At 34.7% G+C, this 17,988-nt stretch overlaps 1 protein-coding gene across 4 annotated transcripts in view; it reads left to right on the plus strand.

The window, feature by feature from the left end:
• SMARCAD1 (SWI/SNF-related, matrix-associated actin-dependent regulator of chromatin, subfamily a, containing DEAD/H box 1) overlaps window positions 1-17,988 on the plus strand; it is an 86,188-nt gene that overhangs the window by 58,101 nt on the left and 10,099 nt on the right. For 3 of the 4 annotated variants that reach the window (XM_005877781.2, XM_005877783.2, XM_014549010.1), the window contains 12 exons: window positions 3,852-3,942; window positions 6,672-6,771; window positions 7,712-7,771; window positions 7,860-7,935; window positions 10,635-10,770; window positions 11,292-11,429; window positions 12,628-12,723; window positions 12,821-12,938; window positions 13,162-13,283; window positions 15,259-15,447; window positions 16,569-16,687; window positions 17,566-17,748. In XM_005877781.2, the coding sequence (XP_005877843.1) occupies window positions 3,852-3,942; window positions 6,672-6,771; window positions 7,712-7,771; window positions 7,860-7,935; window positions 10,635-10,770; window positions 11,292-11,429; window positions 12,628-12,723; window positions 12,821-12,938; window positions 13,162-13,283; window positions 15,259-15,447; window positions 16,569-16,687; window positions 17,566-17,748 (1,428 nt within the window). Of the gene's footprint in view, window positions 1-3,851; window positions 3,943-6,671; window positions 6,772-7,711; window positions 7,772-7,859; window positions 7,936-10,634; window positions 10,771-11,291; window positions 11,430-12,627; window positions 12,724-12,820; window positions 12,939-13,161; window positions 13,284-15,258; window positions 15,448-16,568; window positions 16,688-17,565; window positions 17,749-17,988 lie in introns of those variants that run through there. The other variant, XM_014549009.1, reaches the window with a different exon arrangement.

A 17,988-nucleotide genomic window follows, 5' to 3' on the forward strand; every position in this document is an offset into this window, starting at 1 on the left:
ATTGCCTGTAGCCCCTCCCCCTAGCCAGCCGGCCAACCTCCCTCCGTGTCCTCCTCCTGACAGGCCCGGCCTTGATCTGCCCCCATTGGGGCCGGGTCAGCCGGACCCCACCTGTGCATGAATTTGTTCACTGGGCCTCTAGTTTAATTATAATGTGTCTTGGTGTTGGTCTTTTTGGGTTCATCTTGTTTGGGACTCTGTTAGCTTCTTGGACTTGTGTGAGTCTTTTCTTCTTCCCAATATCAGGGAAGTTTTCTGTCATTATTTCTTCAAACAGGTTTTCTATTCCTTGCTCAGTTTCCTCTCCTTCTGGGACCCCTATTATGCGGATGTTGTTTCGTTTCATGCTGTCCCAAAGTTCCATTAGGCTCTCCTCCTATTTTTTAAGTTTTTTTTCCAGTTGCTGCTCTGCTTGGCTATTTTTTCCTACTTTGTCTTCTAGCTCACTGATGCAGTCCTCCACTTCTTCAAGTCTACTGTTGATGCTTTCTACTGTGTTTTTTATTGCAGCAATGTCATTTTTCATTTCTTGGTTCTTCTTCATTTCCTTTTCGTTCTTACATATATTGTTGAATTCGTCTTCCATCCTTTTCAGCATCCTTATGACCATTGCTCTTACTTCTTTCTCTGATATATTGCTTGCCTCCATTTCATTTACTTCCTTTTCTGGTGATTCTTTTTCTTTAGTATGTGGGCTGTTTCTTTGTCTCCCCATGATCGCTCCTCTGAGAGAGAGCTCTCTCTCTCTCCCTCCTGCATTGACTTAAAGGCACAAAATACAACATGACAAAACACAATGCACAGGGACCCAAACACAAATGTATTCCTGATACTAATAACCCCAAATAAAGGTGACCACCAGAGCAAAGAGAATTAGGGGAGAGAAAAGAGTGCAAAAGTGATATTGAGAAAAGTAAAAAATCTAAGAAAGAGAAGAAAAAAGAAAGGGAAAAATATATTTCTATGGGGAGAAAATTCCAAAAAACCAACAGCTAATCCAAAAAATGCAAACAACAAACACTCTGAGATTAATGCAAACAACCAATAACAATTAATCCAAAAAATGCAAACAACAAACACCCAAACAACAAACCCCCAGATGAATCTGAGGAGGCAGAGCTCTCTCTAGGCGATCTCTGACTTTTCCATCCACAGATTGCCTTACCAGCTGTGTTTAATTCACCAATTCTGGGTGCATGTTGTTCGGTTCAGGTGTTCCTTCTATCTGCTCTGTGGGAAGGCGCAGGGCTCGTCCTAGTATTCGGCGCCGCTTTGTCTCCCTCTGGACAAACTTTTTAGGCAGCCGGGGAGGCTGGAGTCTCGGAGTTTGTGGGTTCGCAGCTGAGGTAGCTGGTCCCTGGGCGATGTGGTTGTAGGGTCCCAGGAGGTATCTGAGGTCTCCCCAGTTGAAGGTAAGGCTGGGCTTCCGATCACAGCCGCTCTCCCCTTCAAAATGGCACAGTCTCTGTGGCATAGCTGGCTGCTCCTGGAGAGATTTCAGCAGTAGTGGAGGTTGCCGGCCAGGGGAGCCTGGTCCACCAGTCCCCACCAGTCCTGTGGAATATAGCTGTCCCTCACTCACAAATACAGACACTCCCCGCACACCCACGCACTCTCCTTTCACTCTCTTACTCACACACTATCTTGCAGCCTGCCGTCCCGTCGGCTGCCATCTTGGATTCCACTAATTGTAATTTAGATAAATTTAGCAGAGGAGCAAATATGCACACACACAAATACATACATACATATGTACATACATATTTATATTTATTTATTTTAGAAATCTTTTTTAAAAATTTATTTTTAATATTTATTAAATTGATTGGGGTGCCATTGGTCAACATGAACATATCGGTTTCAGGTATGGGTTTCTATGTTACAAGATCTGTATATTGTACTGTGTGCCCACCACCCAATACTTATACTTTTAAAACAAATATTTCAAAAGTAAGTTAATGTCCTGATCAAAACAGCTATCAGAGCTGCATTTTGATTGTGGATGAAACAATTTTATTTGAATGAAAAATTCTATGTAGTAGATTCTTAAAATTTCCTCATCACTTTTTATTTTTTTTTTATTTTTTTATTTTTTTTTTTAAATATATTTTATTGATTTTTTACAGAGAGGAAGGGAGAGAGATAGAGAGTCAGAAACATCAATGAGAGAGAAACATCGATCAGCTGCCTCCTGCACATCTCCTACTGGGGATGTGCCCACAACCAAGGTACATGCCCTTCACCGGAATCGAACCTGGGACCTTTCAGTCTGCAGGCCGACGCTCTATCCACTGAGCCAAACCGGTTTCGGCCCTCATCACTTTTTAAAGTTTTATGTGCAGTGAAAAAGATTTTATTAGACTTATTTCTCAACATGTGTTGATAATGAAGAAATCCAGTAACTTTTGTTTATTTGTTAAGAGTATTTTTTGGCTCTTTGTGATTTACATTGGGATAGCATGTTCACCCTTAAATACATTTATAAGTGAAGTAGTGTGCCGACCTCATCACGTTTCATCACTTCCATGGCATGTGTGTGAGACGATTTAAGCATTGTGAATGATTCAAAAATAACAAGAGGCCTCAGTTTTGATCATAGAGTGGGTGAGTCAGAGTGAGAGAGAGAGAAAACTTTCATGTTTGCTGTTTAATGGTTAGGAGCTGAGCACTGGATCGGTCCTGGATTGGATACTGGCTCTGCCACTGCACACATGAGTTTGGTTAGCTACATGACATTGGACAAGTTACCTCTCTGAGTTCTAGAGAACTTCTCATCTGGGAAATAGAGATGATAATAGCATCTACTTTATAATGTAGATGAAATGAAGTAATAATGCATGTGAAGCCCACAGCAAAATGTCTGAAATATTGTGAACATTCCAATACTGGAACTTATTCTCACCATTACTGTAGTAGAAAGAATTCATTTGGATCTGGAAATTAAAATATCTATAATATGTTTTATTTATGATTACTTTTGTAGTGAGCAGCATAGAAAAAATGTTTTGTCCAAAAAGTAATGAACTTTAAAATGAATTATAAACATTTTAGCAATACTGCTGATATTTTCCCTGCCTATACTTTTCATTTTTTCAAATAAGAAATGTTTTATGGATATATTCCGCACTGTTGAAACATAGATTCTGATTTAAGAAGGTTATCATTCTGTCCTACGTCTTTTACCCCTTTTCTAATAGTGGTATCTTGATTTCAGAATCTACCCATTAACTGTGTATTATGCCATACTTATGTCCAGACCCCTTCCCTGTGATAAGATGTGTGTAACAGGAAATTAAGAGGACCGATAAAAAGCTGGAGAATGGGGGGCATGGCCTTGTCCTAGGTTTTCATGTTAGATGGGTTGTATGCTGTCCTAATGAGAATGAGAAAGGGCTTCCAAGTGAGATAGACAAATTATGCTTATGTATTTTTTGTTTTCATACTTTAAGTTTCTTAATGTGCTAAAACTCAAATCAGTACAATACAATTTTTTAGTATGAACATTAACTTAGAAATATGTTATCATAATTAATATTGCAGTTATTTAGTTAATTTGTTGACATTACATTATGACCAAATATGGGAATTTTTTTTAAAATTCTTATTGCCAGAAGAAATAAATCAACAAATACAGAATAAAATTTGACAAGACCAAAAAAAAAACAAAGAGAGAGAGCATTATATTTTGGACTGATTTTTTTTAAGTACATATAAATAGTTCATAACAGTAAATTAAAAGGTAAGATTAGACCTAGTATTTCAGTTTTTGTGTGCATTATAAACCTAAATCTCATGTGAGAAAACTAATGGAAGTATAAATCTATAACACTTGGTAACTCTCTCTTTATCAGTTTATCACTCAAGCCCTATCAGAAGGTTGGTTTGAATTGGTTGGCATTGGTACATAAACATGGACTCAATGGCATTTTGGCAGATGAAATGGTAAGTAATAACTCTATTTCTAGTATTTTTCATTAAAAGACATCCTTGCTATCATTTAAAAAAATGAAGTTTTCCCTTAACTGTAGTTTACTTCCCTCACTTCAGTATCTATATCCCTCTCACCCCTCCCGGTTTTGTATTGCTTGTCTTAGCTCTAGCCTCCTTACTACCCCAACCCCAAATGAATATGGGGTTTTTGCTATCTGATTATCAAACTAATGAATGAGATTGTACTATATGCACTTTTCCATAGCTGCCTTTAAAATTAAAATTTATCATAGATACTTGACCTTGTTAGTAAATAAATTCATACATTTATCAGAACTTCATCAACATCATTTCCACTGTTTTGCTAGATGTCTCTGAGTTTCTATTCTTTCCCAAGTCACAGTTGCTTGATCCTAGACTTGGGCAGTTTATTACAGCCAGTAGTCTAGGTACTATTGCATAGAAACTTGCCTTTTAACCTTACCTTCTCCCTCCAGCTATACTTTTTTCGAAGTATTTATTAAAAATGAGTCATGATCTGTGGAGAAAATATTTATTGAATACATATATATATTACATTGTGTGTTAGATTTACAAAATAAAAATGAACAAGGATAGTGATCTTTGTTCTCTAATTACATTCTAGTAAACTTGAGGGCTTCCACTATTTCTACACATGTCATTTTAAAGCAAAGGTACTGTTTAGCTATTTACCTGATAGAAAAATGAATAATGTATGCAGGATTTCAAAATAGGTATAGCAGTTAGATATAGAACATTAAGGTTGTAGAAAAACTGCATTTGAGCAGTCAGTCTGGGTTTTGGATCACAATTTTGCCTTTCTTGAGTCATTTGCTCTTTATCAATGACCTAATCTCTCATTGCCAACATTAATAAAATGTAGTAATTTTTAGGTTATAAAATCTTATATTTGGTATCAAATGAGGTATATTATTTGAACCTGTTTTTGTAACTTGTAAAGGACAATATTTGTGATAATTTAGTGCAGGGGTCCTCAAACTATGGCCAGTGGGCCACATGCAAATACAAATATTGTATTTGTTCCCGTTTTGTTTTTTTACTTCAAAATAAGATATGTGCAGTGTGCATAGGAATTTGTTCATAGTTTTTTTTAAAACTATAGTCCGGCCTCCAACGGTCTGAGGGACAGTGAACTGGCCCCCTGTTTAAAGAGTTTGAGGACCCCTGAGTAAGTGTCTTAGTCTGTTGGGGCTACCACAATATCAAAGACTGCGTGGCTTAGAGAGCAGAAATTTATTTCTCATAGTTCTGGAGGCTGGAAGTCTTAAGATCAAGATGTGGCAGGTTTGGTTTCTCCTAAGGCTACTCTTTTGGGTTTGTAGTGAGCCACTTTTTTGTTGTGCCCTCACATGGCCTTTTCTCTGTGTGCATACATCCTTGGTGTCTCTTTGTCTCTCTCTCTCTCTCTCTCTCTCTCTCTCTCTCTCAATCCTCACCCGAGGATATACCTATTGATTTTTAGAGAAAGGGGAAGTGGGGGAGAGAAAGAGAAACATCAATGTGAGAGAGACATTGATTGTTTGCCCTCCTTTCATGCCCAACTGGGAATTGAACCTGCTACCTTTCATTATACAGGATGACACTTCAAGCAACTGAACCACATTGGCCAGGGCTCTCTTTCTCTTCTTTTAAGAGGGGTTTGGGTCCTACCTTTAAGACCTTATTTAACCTTAATGATCCTATCTTGAAATATAGTTGGTCAGTTACACCAGGGGTTAGGGTTTCAACACATGAATCGCAAGTGGGAGCGGGGGAAAGGGGGATTTCAGTTTTTAACAGATGATAATATCTTTCTCCCATGAGGAGCTAAACCTCTTCAATACCTTTTTGTGAAAAACAAACACTTTATTGATATATAATTCAGCTGCAATAAAACATGCAATGTTCACCTTAGTGAATTTTTACATATATGTACCCCTGTGTGATCACCTCCCAGATCAACATTTTTATCATCTCAGAAAGTTTCTTTATAACCACCACCATTTGGATGCCTATCACCATATCAGTTTTTTATGATTTTGAACTTTATATAAATAGAACCGTGTGGTATATACTGTTTATTTCTGGTTCTTTTGATGCATCACAAATTTACTGAAATTCATTCGAGTATTTACATGTATCAGCTACTATATTGGCATATAGAAGTCCATAATATAAGTCTGCTATAACATGTTTATCCATTCTCATGTTGATGGGCATTAGGTTATTTCCAGTGTTTGGCTCTTATAATAGGATATGAACGTTCTTACCCAAGTCTTTTTGTGGAAATATTCTCCCATATATCCTGAATATAGTCTTAGAAGTGGAATTGTTGAGTAATAAGGTTATATCTTTAACTCTAATTAGTCATTAGAACATTGTAATTAGTCCATCTAGCGTGTATTAAATGTTTGCTTTATATAAAGTTACCAAAATTATATCCTTTATATGCAATACAAAGGTCTTCCATATTAATATATGTCACATATTAATTAGCAGTTATGATATATCTTGCTCATTAAACTAAGTTGTAATTTCCCTTGGATATTTGTTTCTTTTATCTCATTAAGAACTGAGAACCTAGTAGAAATTCTCATAGTGTTGCATTATAGGGAATCAAAACCAGAAATATATTTTTTCTTTTGTATTTTTCAATATTTATTTGTTTTGTTTGTTTATCTTTATATTTCATATATTGTCTTTTGAACTTTTAATTTTAGGGCCTAGGAAAAACTATTCAAGCCATTGCATTCCTGGCATACCTCTATCAGGAGGGTAATAAAGGTCCTCATTTGATCGTTGTTCCTGCGTCAACTATAGGTTTGTAGTACTGTGGACAACCATACTTGACTGTACACTATTTTTTAAAATATATTTTTATTGATTTCAGAGAGGAAGGGAGAGGGATAGAGAGATAGAAACATCAATGATGAGAATCATTGATTGGCTGCCTCCTGCATGCCCCCCACTGAGGGGGATCGAGCCCATATCCCAGGCATGTGCCCCTGGCCAGAATCGAACCCGGGACCCGTTAGTCCGCCGGCCGACGCTCCATCCACTGAGCCAAACCGGCTAGGGCTTGACTATATCCTATTTTACGTAGGGAGAAGAAAAGCCATGTGTGTATGTGTGATTCCTTAGTTTGTGGAGGTGAATATTTATTTCTGTGGTCTCCTTGCTGTGTGTGTGTGTGTGTGTGTGTGTGTGTGTGTGTGTGTGTGTGTGTGTTTGAATGTACTAGAAGTCTTTTAAAGAAAAAAAACTCAAGTATAAGTCAATTATAGGTCAAAGACCATTTGATAAAATGATAAAATGTATCTTGTTTTCATAATACTTATAAATTGTTTTGAATAACTAAAAGAAACTAAGTGCATTTAAATTTATAATTAAACATTTATTGAGTCAGAAAGTATGCAATTCATCCGCATTCAAATTATTGTTACATTCTTGCTCAATTGATTGGATATAGAGTAAGAGAATGTATGTATGAATGTAACCAAAATTGACATTTCTTTAAATTGGAAATCATTAATCACCTATAAATACAGTGGTTGGTTCTCTGCCCTTTATTTGATGCCACCTCAAAACAATTGTAATCATCAGGAGTAAAATTGGGAAAGTCCTGTAATTTAAAAAAAAAATCACCTTGTATTATTTTATAAAATAATTTCTGGGCAAAATTTGTCAAATTGTAGTGTTGATTTTATTGCATACACATATCCTGTTGTAGCAAATGCAAGTAATATCTCTTTTTTCATAGATAACTGGTTAAGGGAAGTTAATTTATGGTGCCCCACTTTGAAGGTGCTCTGTTACTATGGTAAGAATATGTCATTTTAATTTTAAAATTTTAACATACAGTAAAGTACAATAAGTACAATCAAAATGCATATTGTTTTAAATTCTAGGTTCTCAAGAAGAACGTAAACAGATAAGATATAACATTCATAGTAAATATGAAGAATACAATGTAATTGTGACCACGTAAGTATTGAGAAAAAAAGTTTTTTGGAAAGAAATTTTGTGCAGCTTCCAAGTTTAAAAAAAAATTAATATTAATATGAAGGAAAGTTTATGCTAAGAATTGTGCAACTAAAATAATGGAATGACTTATGAGGATTCAGGCATTTTTTCAGTTTGGTATATAAAACCAAAATAGCAGTTTTTTGCTAGTACATTAGGTGACTGATTGACAGTGGTTATAAAAAGGTTTTGTCTACTTGACTGCAGGTATAGTGTTATAATATTCTCTCAGTTAAAGTAACATTTAACTCATACAACTCAATGACAAGAAATGAACAAAGGACATGAAAAGACATTTCTCCAGAGGAGACATACAGATGGCCAACAGACATGAAAAGATTCTCAACATCACTAATCATCATGGAAATGCAAATTAAAACCACAATGAGAAACCACCTCACACAAGTCAGAATGGCTATTATCAAAAAGTCATCAATCACTTGTGTTTGGCAAGGATTTGGAGAAAAGGGAATTCTTGTACACTGCTGGTGGGACTGCAAATTGGTGTAGTCACTGTGGAAAACAGAAGGGAGATTCCTCAAAAAAATAAAAATAGATCTTCTCTACAACCCATCAATTCCACTCCTGGTATCATCCAAAGAGAATAAAAACACTAATTTGAAAAGATGATATGCATCATTTATAATAGCCAGGATTTGGAAATAACCTATGTGTCTATCCATAGATGAATGGATAAAGGAGATGTGGTATATATGTACATGTACAGTGAAATATCACACAGCAATAAAGAATGAAATCTGCCCTGGCCGGGTTTGATCAGTGGTTAGAACAATCGCCCATGTACTGAAGGACTACAGATTCAATTCCCAGTCAAAGTTGCAGGTTCCCCAGCCCAAGTAGGGGCTCATAAGGAAGGCAACCAATTGATGTGTCTTTCACGTTGATATTTCTCATATAGATGTTTCTCTCTCTCCCTTTCCTCCCTCCCTTCCATGTCTCTCTCCCCCTCCTCCCTCCCTCCCACTCTAGAAATCAATGGAAAAAATATCCTTGGGTGAGGATTAAAAAAAAACAAAATATTGCGATTTGCAACAACATAGACCTAAAGGGCATTATGCTAAGTTAATAGATCAAACCGAGAAAGACAAATACCATATGGTTTCACCTATGTGTGTAATCTTAAAAAACTCACGAAAACAGACTCATAGAAACACCAGAAGGATGGTTGCCAGAGAGGAGATGTTTAGGGAGATGGGTAAAAAAGGTGAAGGGGAATATAGTTAATAATGTGATAAGTTTGTATGGTGACAGATGATTACTAAAATTAGCAGGTAATCACATTGTAAGATATAAAAGTATTGTACACCTGAAACTAATATAATATTGTATATCAACTATACTTAAATAAAATTTTAAAAATAAAAAGCATTTCTTTAAAAAATAATAAAGTAACATTTAAGATATTCCACCAAGATAATTTATGATATTTCTATCTTGCAAGTATTAATAGTAAATACAATGTAATCTCAGTGAAAAATTTGAGTTAGAAATAAGGATGGAAAATATAACCGAATAAGTTAATCATTACTAGCTAATTGACATAAATATCTAGCAGAAAATTTAATGCTCATTTAATAAATAGGTTATCTTAAGCATATTAACTATAAAGGAGGCCATGATTAAAATAATTCATTCAAAAAATTGTTTATATAGTCATGTACTTCTATTAACTGTTATTTCTTGGATCTACTCTGCTAGTTTAATATAGTAGTATGTTCTTAACAGAAATATCTTAGCTTAATGTCCTTTTTTCTGCTGCTTTTAAAAATATAACAGTTCATGAAGTGAAGTGTACAAGTGCAGATTACATATACATTACCAAAATTGGCTTCTTCCTAGGTATGTTGAAGTTGTCTGATTACAGTATAACATTTAAATATTCTTTTAGCTACCTATGGAAGCGATATACACACACACACACACACACACATATATACATATACATATATATATATACTAGAAGCCCGTTGCAGGAAGATTCCTGCAAAAATAGGGCTTCACTCCCTTCTCTGCAGCTGCTACCCCACCCTTCTCTGCCGCTTCTCTCCTGCCCATCTCCGCTACCTCGGCTCCGTTGCTTGCCTTCCTTCTACGGTGTCTTCAGTCTTTGCTCCCAGCCAGTATATGCAAATTAGCCACCATCTTTGTTGGCGGTTAATTTGCATATCACGTTGATTAGCCTGTGGGAGGTGTAGCGAAGGTACGGTCAGTCACCATGTTTGTCTGTTGTTAGATAGGATTTGGTTACTAATTTCAGAGAGGGAGAGAAAGATAGGAACTTCAATGATGAGAGGGAATCATTGATAGCCTGCCTTCTGCACGCCCTCCACTGGGGATTGTGCCCGCAACCCAGGCATGTGCCCTGAACAGGAATCTAAAGTCGACCTCCTGGTCCATAGGTCGACGCTCAAATCACTGAGCCACACTGGCTGGGCCATTTTTAAACTTGGTTACATGTACATCAGTAATTACTAGATAAATGACATTACATTGATATTTATTTGAGCACCAATTAGTAGTATCTTTTAGATACCAGTGATTAAAAGTGTATAAATAAAAATAATTTTACAAAGCAATAAATCTTGCTAGTGGCTCATAAAGGCATAACCCTAGAGATTCCTTTTTTCTTTTGGTGACAGGTATAATTGTGCAATCAGCAGTTCTGATGACCGTGGTCTCTTTCGACGATTAAAACTTAATTACGCAATTTTTGATGAGGGCCATATGCTGAAGAATATGGGCTCTATTCGCTACCAGCACCTTATGACAATTAATGTAAGAGAGTGTTTGTGAATTTTTCCAATTTTGATAACATTTCATATTATGTATTTTAATGTAAGTAGTATTTTATATCAGGGGTCAGGAAACTTTTTCTGTAAAGGGCCAAATAGGAAATATTTAATACTTTGTGGACTATTTAGCCTCTGTCACTTGCTCTTTTGCTGTTTTTTATAACCCTTTAAAATTGTAAAAACCATTCATAGCTCATGAGCCTCAATTTACCACCTCTGTCTTGTGTGATAAACTCTGAATATTAAATATAATCTATTTTCATTACCTCATAAAGTGATCTAAGGATGCAAGTTACCTATTTAAAAAGTGAAACCATTAGTTTTACACATTCTGCCTTAAGATACAATAGATGATAATTTTTTTTAAATTACTAACCTTTCATTACAGAATGTTACATTATTAATAATGGTATTAATCACCACCACCACACTGTGGAGGGTAGACAAAGAAGGATGTTTCTCTAATTTAAAAAACCAACTAATCTTAATTACCTTCATTCACAGGCAAATAACCGTTTGCTGCTCACAGGCACACCTGTACAGAATAATCTATTAGAACTCATGTCGCTGTTGAATTTTGTTATGCCACACATGTTTAGTAGTAGCACAAGTGAAATACGAAGAATGTTTTCTTCTAAGACAGTAAGCATGAATTCATATTTTCTCCCAAATATGTTACTTTGTGTTTTACCTGGGTCATTCTTCTATTTTGTCTTTTTTGTTGTTTTCATGTTGAAATTTAAGTAGTCGATATTCCTATCCTTGGATGAGTTGAGAAATCAGCCAAAACACAATGAGAAATGAATTGGTGACTTCTGTAATCTGTGTCTAAAAGTTTTGGTTTTTAACATGCTAATTTTCTGAGGAATAACAATTTTAAATTGGTGGAAGTCTCTGATATATAATATTTGGGAAAAGTTTTGATCGTTGCTTTTTCTTTATTAAAATTGGTCAGGAAAATTAGCATTTTTTTTTTAATAGGTGAACTGTAGAACTAGGCAAAGGTTGAAAATTCCTATCCTGGGACATAGTTTTGAAATAAAAGTTCATAAATACAAAAGTAACAGTTTCTAAAAGTTACAATAAAGAAATCCGTTTAGATGAAAATCTTGTTAATTTTCTCCTGATTGTTTAGAAAAAGCACAATATAGTCTTCAAAAACTCCTAAATTCTTCCATATAGCAATGTTAATATAGATTCTTGATTCTCCTGTTATACATATTTTGCAAGCATTTTCTGTGATAGTCTTCTGCTGCAATTAACTGCCTTTTTAACTCTCACTAATGAATTTTTTCTCACTTGATGATACCTTTACATTTTAGAATAAAATTCTACTTCTTTAATTCTCCAAAATTAATCAGTTTTGACTAATAACTATGCCCATTTTTTAGAGCACATGATTCACATCACCTGTACTAGTTTTCTTTTAGGGCCATTTTCCACAAATAAATACAAGTTTTTTACCTCTCTCTCATACCCTTCATCTCACCTTTTCCCACCCCCTTTCGCTCTCTCTCTCTCTCTCTCTCTCTCTCTCTCTCACACACACACACACTTTTTCATTACGTTCTCTAGGTAATCAGTAACAACTCATAAGCTAATGACTTCTGAAAACTAACCTAGTATAGTTCAGCAGCATACACAATTTACATGTCATGAAATCTCAAAATACATATGGAGCTTTAAGTAGATTATAGCCCAGAATACAAATGTGAAGTTCCATCTAGAATAAATGGAGTTTCTATGCAAAACAACTCAAATTTTCATGTTGTGTAATATTGTTATTGTTATCATTTAAATGAATATAATTTCTAAAAGCATATGTTCTTATTTTATTTAGAAATCAGCTGATGAGCAAAGTATATATGAAAAGGAGAGAATAGCACACGCAAAACAAATTATAAAACCATTTATTCTCAGAAGAGTAAAAGATGAGGTAACTCTTATCTGCATATTTTTTATTATGATTGTTTTTTAAATGTCTGTGTTCGTCTTTATCTGATTGTTTTACTTAAACTGGTTTCCTCACTCAGGTTCTCAAGCAGCTGCCCCCCAAGAAGGACCAGATTGAGTTGTGTCCCATGTCGGAGAAACAGGAGCAACTCTACCTGGGTCTTTTCAGCAAATTGAAAAAGTCTATCAATAACTTGGGTATAATCTGATTTTCACAATTTTACGTGAAAAATGATCTTGTACTGGGGCAGCATTTTGTTTAGTCATATTATAGTGGGCTCCACTCATTTTTTTGTTAGTTTTAATATGAAGAAATAATTTTAGCTCTTTGTTTGCATTGAGATATATTTCAACAAACAGCTGTCAGCTTGTTTTTGTTTGTTTTTTGTATTTTTTAAAAATCTGTCTCTTTGGATCACAGAAAAAAACACAGAAATGTGCAATGTCATGATGCAGTTGAGAAAAATGGCCAATCATCCTCTATTACATCGCCAATATTACACAGCTGAAAAGCTCAAGGAAATGTCCCAGCTGATGCTGAAGGTAAAGGTCCCATCTTACGCTAACACTAAGCTTTCTTACCACTGTTAAACACGAGGGTCAATTGTTAGGCTAAAAATGAGACCATTGACCCTAATAAGCATATTAACTTAACCACATTTAGGAAAAACAAATATGTTTTAAGACAAAGTTCAAGATAATTTGAGAGACATAAGAGCCAAGAAGGACTGACCAGGAATCAGCCAACTACCTCTGGAGGGACAAATATGGTAGTCTGTTTTTATAAATAAAGTTTTATTCTAACAGCCACAGCCAGCCTTTTGTTTTGGCATTGTCTGTGACTGCTTTCTCAATAAAAGGGCAGAGTTGAATGTTGACCAAACAGATCATTTAGCCTACAGAGTCTAAAATATTTACTGTCTGGCCCTTTGCAGAAAAAGTTTGCCAATTCTTGATCTAGACTTCATAATATACTTTTTTTTTTTTTTTTCCAAAAGATTTCTCAGATTTTATGGCCTGGGTAGTGAGTCATTTTTCTCTATTTTTTTCATTTTATCCCTTGTTTTAGCCATTACTCTTTATTTTTACCTCATTCTTTAGCACCTACCCATATTTCTTCTGTTAAAAGAAGCCATTTGCTTTTTTTTTTTTTTTTTTTTGATATATTTTTTATTGATTTCAGAGAAGGAGAGGGAGAGAGAGATAGAAACATCAACAATGAGAGAGAATCAGTGATTGGCTGCCTCCTGAACGCCCCACAGGGCATCGAGCCTGCAACCTGGGTATAGGCCCTGACTGGGAATCGATCTCTGATCTCCTGGTATCAAACCCTGACCTCCTGGTTCATAGGTCGATACTCAACCTCTCAGCCATGCTGGCTGGGCAGCAGCTATTTGTTTTGATTTTTTTTTTCTTACTATTATTTTAAATTTACTTTGGGAAATTTCAAACATGTAAAAGTAGAGAGAATTGTATAATGAAATCCTCTGCCCATATAATCTTCACACATTTTCCGCGATTATTATCTGTAATGACACTACTCTTTGTTTATTTTTTATCTATTTAAGTGTAGTTGCTATACAATGTTATATTAATTTGAGATGTACAGTATAGGGATTCAACATTTTTATACCTTACAATGTGATCACTCACTAATACTGTTCATCATCTGCTACCACAAACTTACCACGTCATTACTGACTATATTCCCCTTCTTTTTTTTTTCACCCATCTCCCTTTCCCTTCCCTTCAGGCAACCGTCCATTTGGTCAGTTTTTATGAATCTGTTCTTGTTTGTTATGTGTTTTCTTTTGTATTTTTTTTACATTCTACATATAAGTAATACCATATGTTATTTATCTTTGTCTGATTTATTTCACTTAGCATAATACCCTGTTGTTGCAAATGACAAGATTTCATACTTTTTTATTTCTCTGTAATATTCATTGTACTTATATATCACATCTTCTTTATCCATCTATCTATGGACACTTAGGTTGCTTCCATATCTTAGCTGTTGTAAATGATAATGCACTCAACATGGGAATGCATATATCTTTTCAAATTAGTGTTTTTGTTTTCTTCGGATAAGTGCCAAAAGTGGAATTACTGAGTTGTATGATAGATCTATTTTTAGTTTTTGATACTTCTCCATATTGTTGTTCATAGTGTTATTGTGATCATTTAAACGAATGGTTATTTAAACCACTATGCAGTCCCACCAACAGTGCACAAGGGTAACACTACTCTTGTTTCATCTAGTCCCTTCCCCAAGATTATTTTGAAATAAATTCTAGATCTTATTTCATCTATAAATATTTCATTATGCTAATTCTAAAATAGTAAGAACTTTCCCCCTTTATTGTACCTAAAAAATATTAGTTTTCTTTCTTACATATGTTGTCCTAAAATTTCTATGATTTAGATATTTTATCAGATGTGAACAATTTATTAGATTGTATTGATCATATAAATTATCTTAATTTTGAAGTATGTGTATTGTTTGTTTTGCTTTGAGGAACCTACACATTGTGAAGCTAACCCTGACCTGATCTTTGAAGATATGGAAGTTATGACAGACTTTGAATTACATGTTCTTTGTAAACAGTATCGGCACATTAATAACTTCCAGTTAGACATGGACTTGATTTTAGATTCTGGAAAATTCCGAGTTTTGGCACGCATTTTGTCGGAACTAAAAGAGAAGGTATTAAAGAAGAATGCTAATTCTTTTGTGTTTTCCCAATTAGTTAAACTTCTTAAGACAATTCTGGCATGATTTGACTTTCTTAAAGTTTTAGCCGTTGTCTGTTCTGCATTCTTATAGGAACTAGTGTTTTGAGCATTTGGGGAAGATAAAGTAGTTCCCCCCTTATCTGCCCTTTTGCTTTCTGTGGTTTTAGTCACCAAAATCCAAACATGATCCAAAAATATTAAATGGAAAATCCCAGAAATAAACAATTCGTAAGTTTTAAACTGCACACTGTTCTAAGTTTTGTGATGAGATCTTGTGCTGTCTCACTTGGACATGAAGCAGTATATGCCAGCAGGTTTACACTATGTACACTAGCGCATTAGTCACTCGGTAGTTCTCTCAGTTATCAGATCTGTAGTCGGTTATCAGATCGGCTGTGTAACGCAATGCTTGTATTCAAGTAACCCTTATTTTATTTATTAATGGCCCAAAGTACAAGAGTAGTGATGCTAGTAATTTGGATATGCCGAAGACAAGCTGTAAAGTGCTTCCTTTAAGTGAAGAAGTATGTATGTAGAGGAAAAAAAATCCAGTATATGTAGGGTTTGGTACTATCCGTGGTTTCAGGCATCTACCATGGATCTCGAAATGTATTTCCCGCAGATAAGGGATTTCCACTGTATATGGGAGTATATTTTCCTGATTACTATTCCTCTGTCGAACTTCTGAAAGAAAAATAGAAGTTATTAGAACCTATCTATATTGGTGTTTTTTAAAAAAGAATCTTATCATTATTTCATAGGTAACACTCTATCTCTATGATTGCTTCAAAATTAATATTTTGAAGATACTATGTTAAAGGTTAAGTAACACTGCAATTTATATGGGAAATAGCTTACATTAGTAAGAACACAACCCAAACAGTACTTTGTAGCTATTCCCATTTACTGACCTTACAAATCAAAACTGAAAATTGAATTTAGTTCTTAGGTTTAGAAATTAAGTTAATTTATATACAATCCAAAATAAGAATTTTACCTTAGTTATGATTATTTTTATTAAAGAAGCAGTTGAACATTAGATATTTATAATTTTTCTTCCCATGTATTTAATACATATATGTATTTTCACAGGGTGATAGAGTTGTATTATTTAGCCAATTTACCATGATGCTGGATATTTTAGAGGCTCTTTTAAAACATCATCAGCATAGGTACCTCAGATTAGATGGAAAGACTCAGATTTCTGAAAGGTTGGTATACTTTACTTTAGTTTCAAAAATTTCTATCCACCTTACCCTCAAATTCAATTAAATGTTTGCATTTTAAATGTCTAGAGCACTTGATAGAATTGTATTGCTTTGAGTCTTATGTGTGGTTACTTCTAGTCATTACCTGAAGATGAGGAACTTCTTTTTTTTTTTTAATTTTTTTGGTCTGAATTGCATTAAGCATATTTTGAAACAGTTCTATAATTGTATACTTAGTAGTGTGTTTCTCTTTAAAAATCATTCAGAGTCTAAAGCACCTTATCTATAAACCGAGATTGTTTTAAAACTTGGCCTTTCATATTTTAAGAGAAATTGAGTAAGTTATGTTTTAATTCCCAAAGGTTAAAAATGGTTATCTTGAAAAAAGGAATGTTTTTTCTAGAGTGTTTAACTGCATTATATCTTGATTTATTTTTTATCAGCCAGAGTGAATTTTTTCCCCCTGCACTACAGTGAGGGAAGTCATGATAAAGAGATTACACCAATACCACTTGATCTTGAGATTCAGTTCATACTTATATTGTATACTAGTAGCAGTTGACAGACTTTGGAGAAGGTTAAAGATTGAAAAGCCATATAGAATTTAGAGAAGCCAGAACAATTAAACTAAGGACAAAATAGTCCTTCAGGAATTAATCAATTCTGAATAGTTGAATTAAGTAAGAATTAGTAGAGATAAATGGTATAGAAAAGAGTTGATGAATTGGGAAGCTCTTTCAATAATATAGCTGCAGGTAACATAGCTATAATACAAAAAGCATACATTTTTATCTTCAAGTTTATTTTTCATGTGATGTGATTGTTTTCATTTTAATTATATACCTTTTAGTGAGATGTAACCTAATATATTTATCCTACAGGATTCATTTAATTGATGAGTATAATACCGATATGGATATCTTTGTATTTCTGCTGTCAACAAAAGCTGGTGGCTTAGGAATAAACCTGACTTCAGCAAATGTTGTTATACTTCACGATATTGACTGTAACCCTTACAATGATAAACAAGCAGAAGATAGATGCCATAGGGTAGGCCAGACTAAGTAAGTGTTTTCAGTTGAAATTTATTTTTTTTAAATCTTTATTGTTCAGATTATTACAGTTGTTCCTCTTTTTTCCCCCCATAGCTCCCCTCCACCCAGTTCTCACCCCACCTCTGCCCTTACCCTCCCACTTTCCTCATCCATAGGTGTACGATTTTTGTCCAGACTCTTCCCACACCCCCCACACCCCTTTCCCCCCCAAGAATTGTCAGTCCACTCCCTTTCTATGCCCCTGATTCT

This window comes from Myotis brandtii, unplaced genomic scaffold (assembly GCF_000412655.1).
Source record: "Myotis brandtii unplaced genomic scaffold, ASM41265v1 scaffold530, whole genome shotgun sequence".
In the NCBI taxonomy this organism is placed as follows: Eukaryota; Metazoa; Chordata; class Mammalia; order Chiroptera; family Vespertilionidae; genus Myotis; species Myotis brandtii.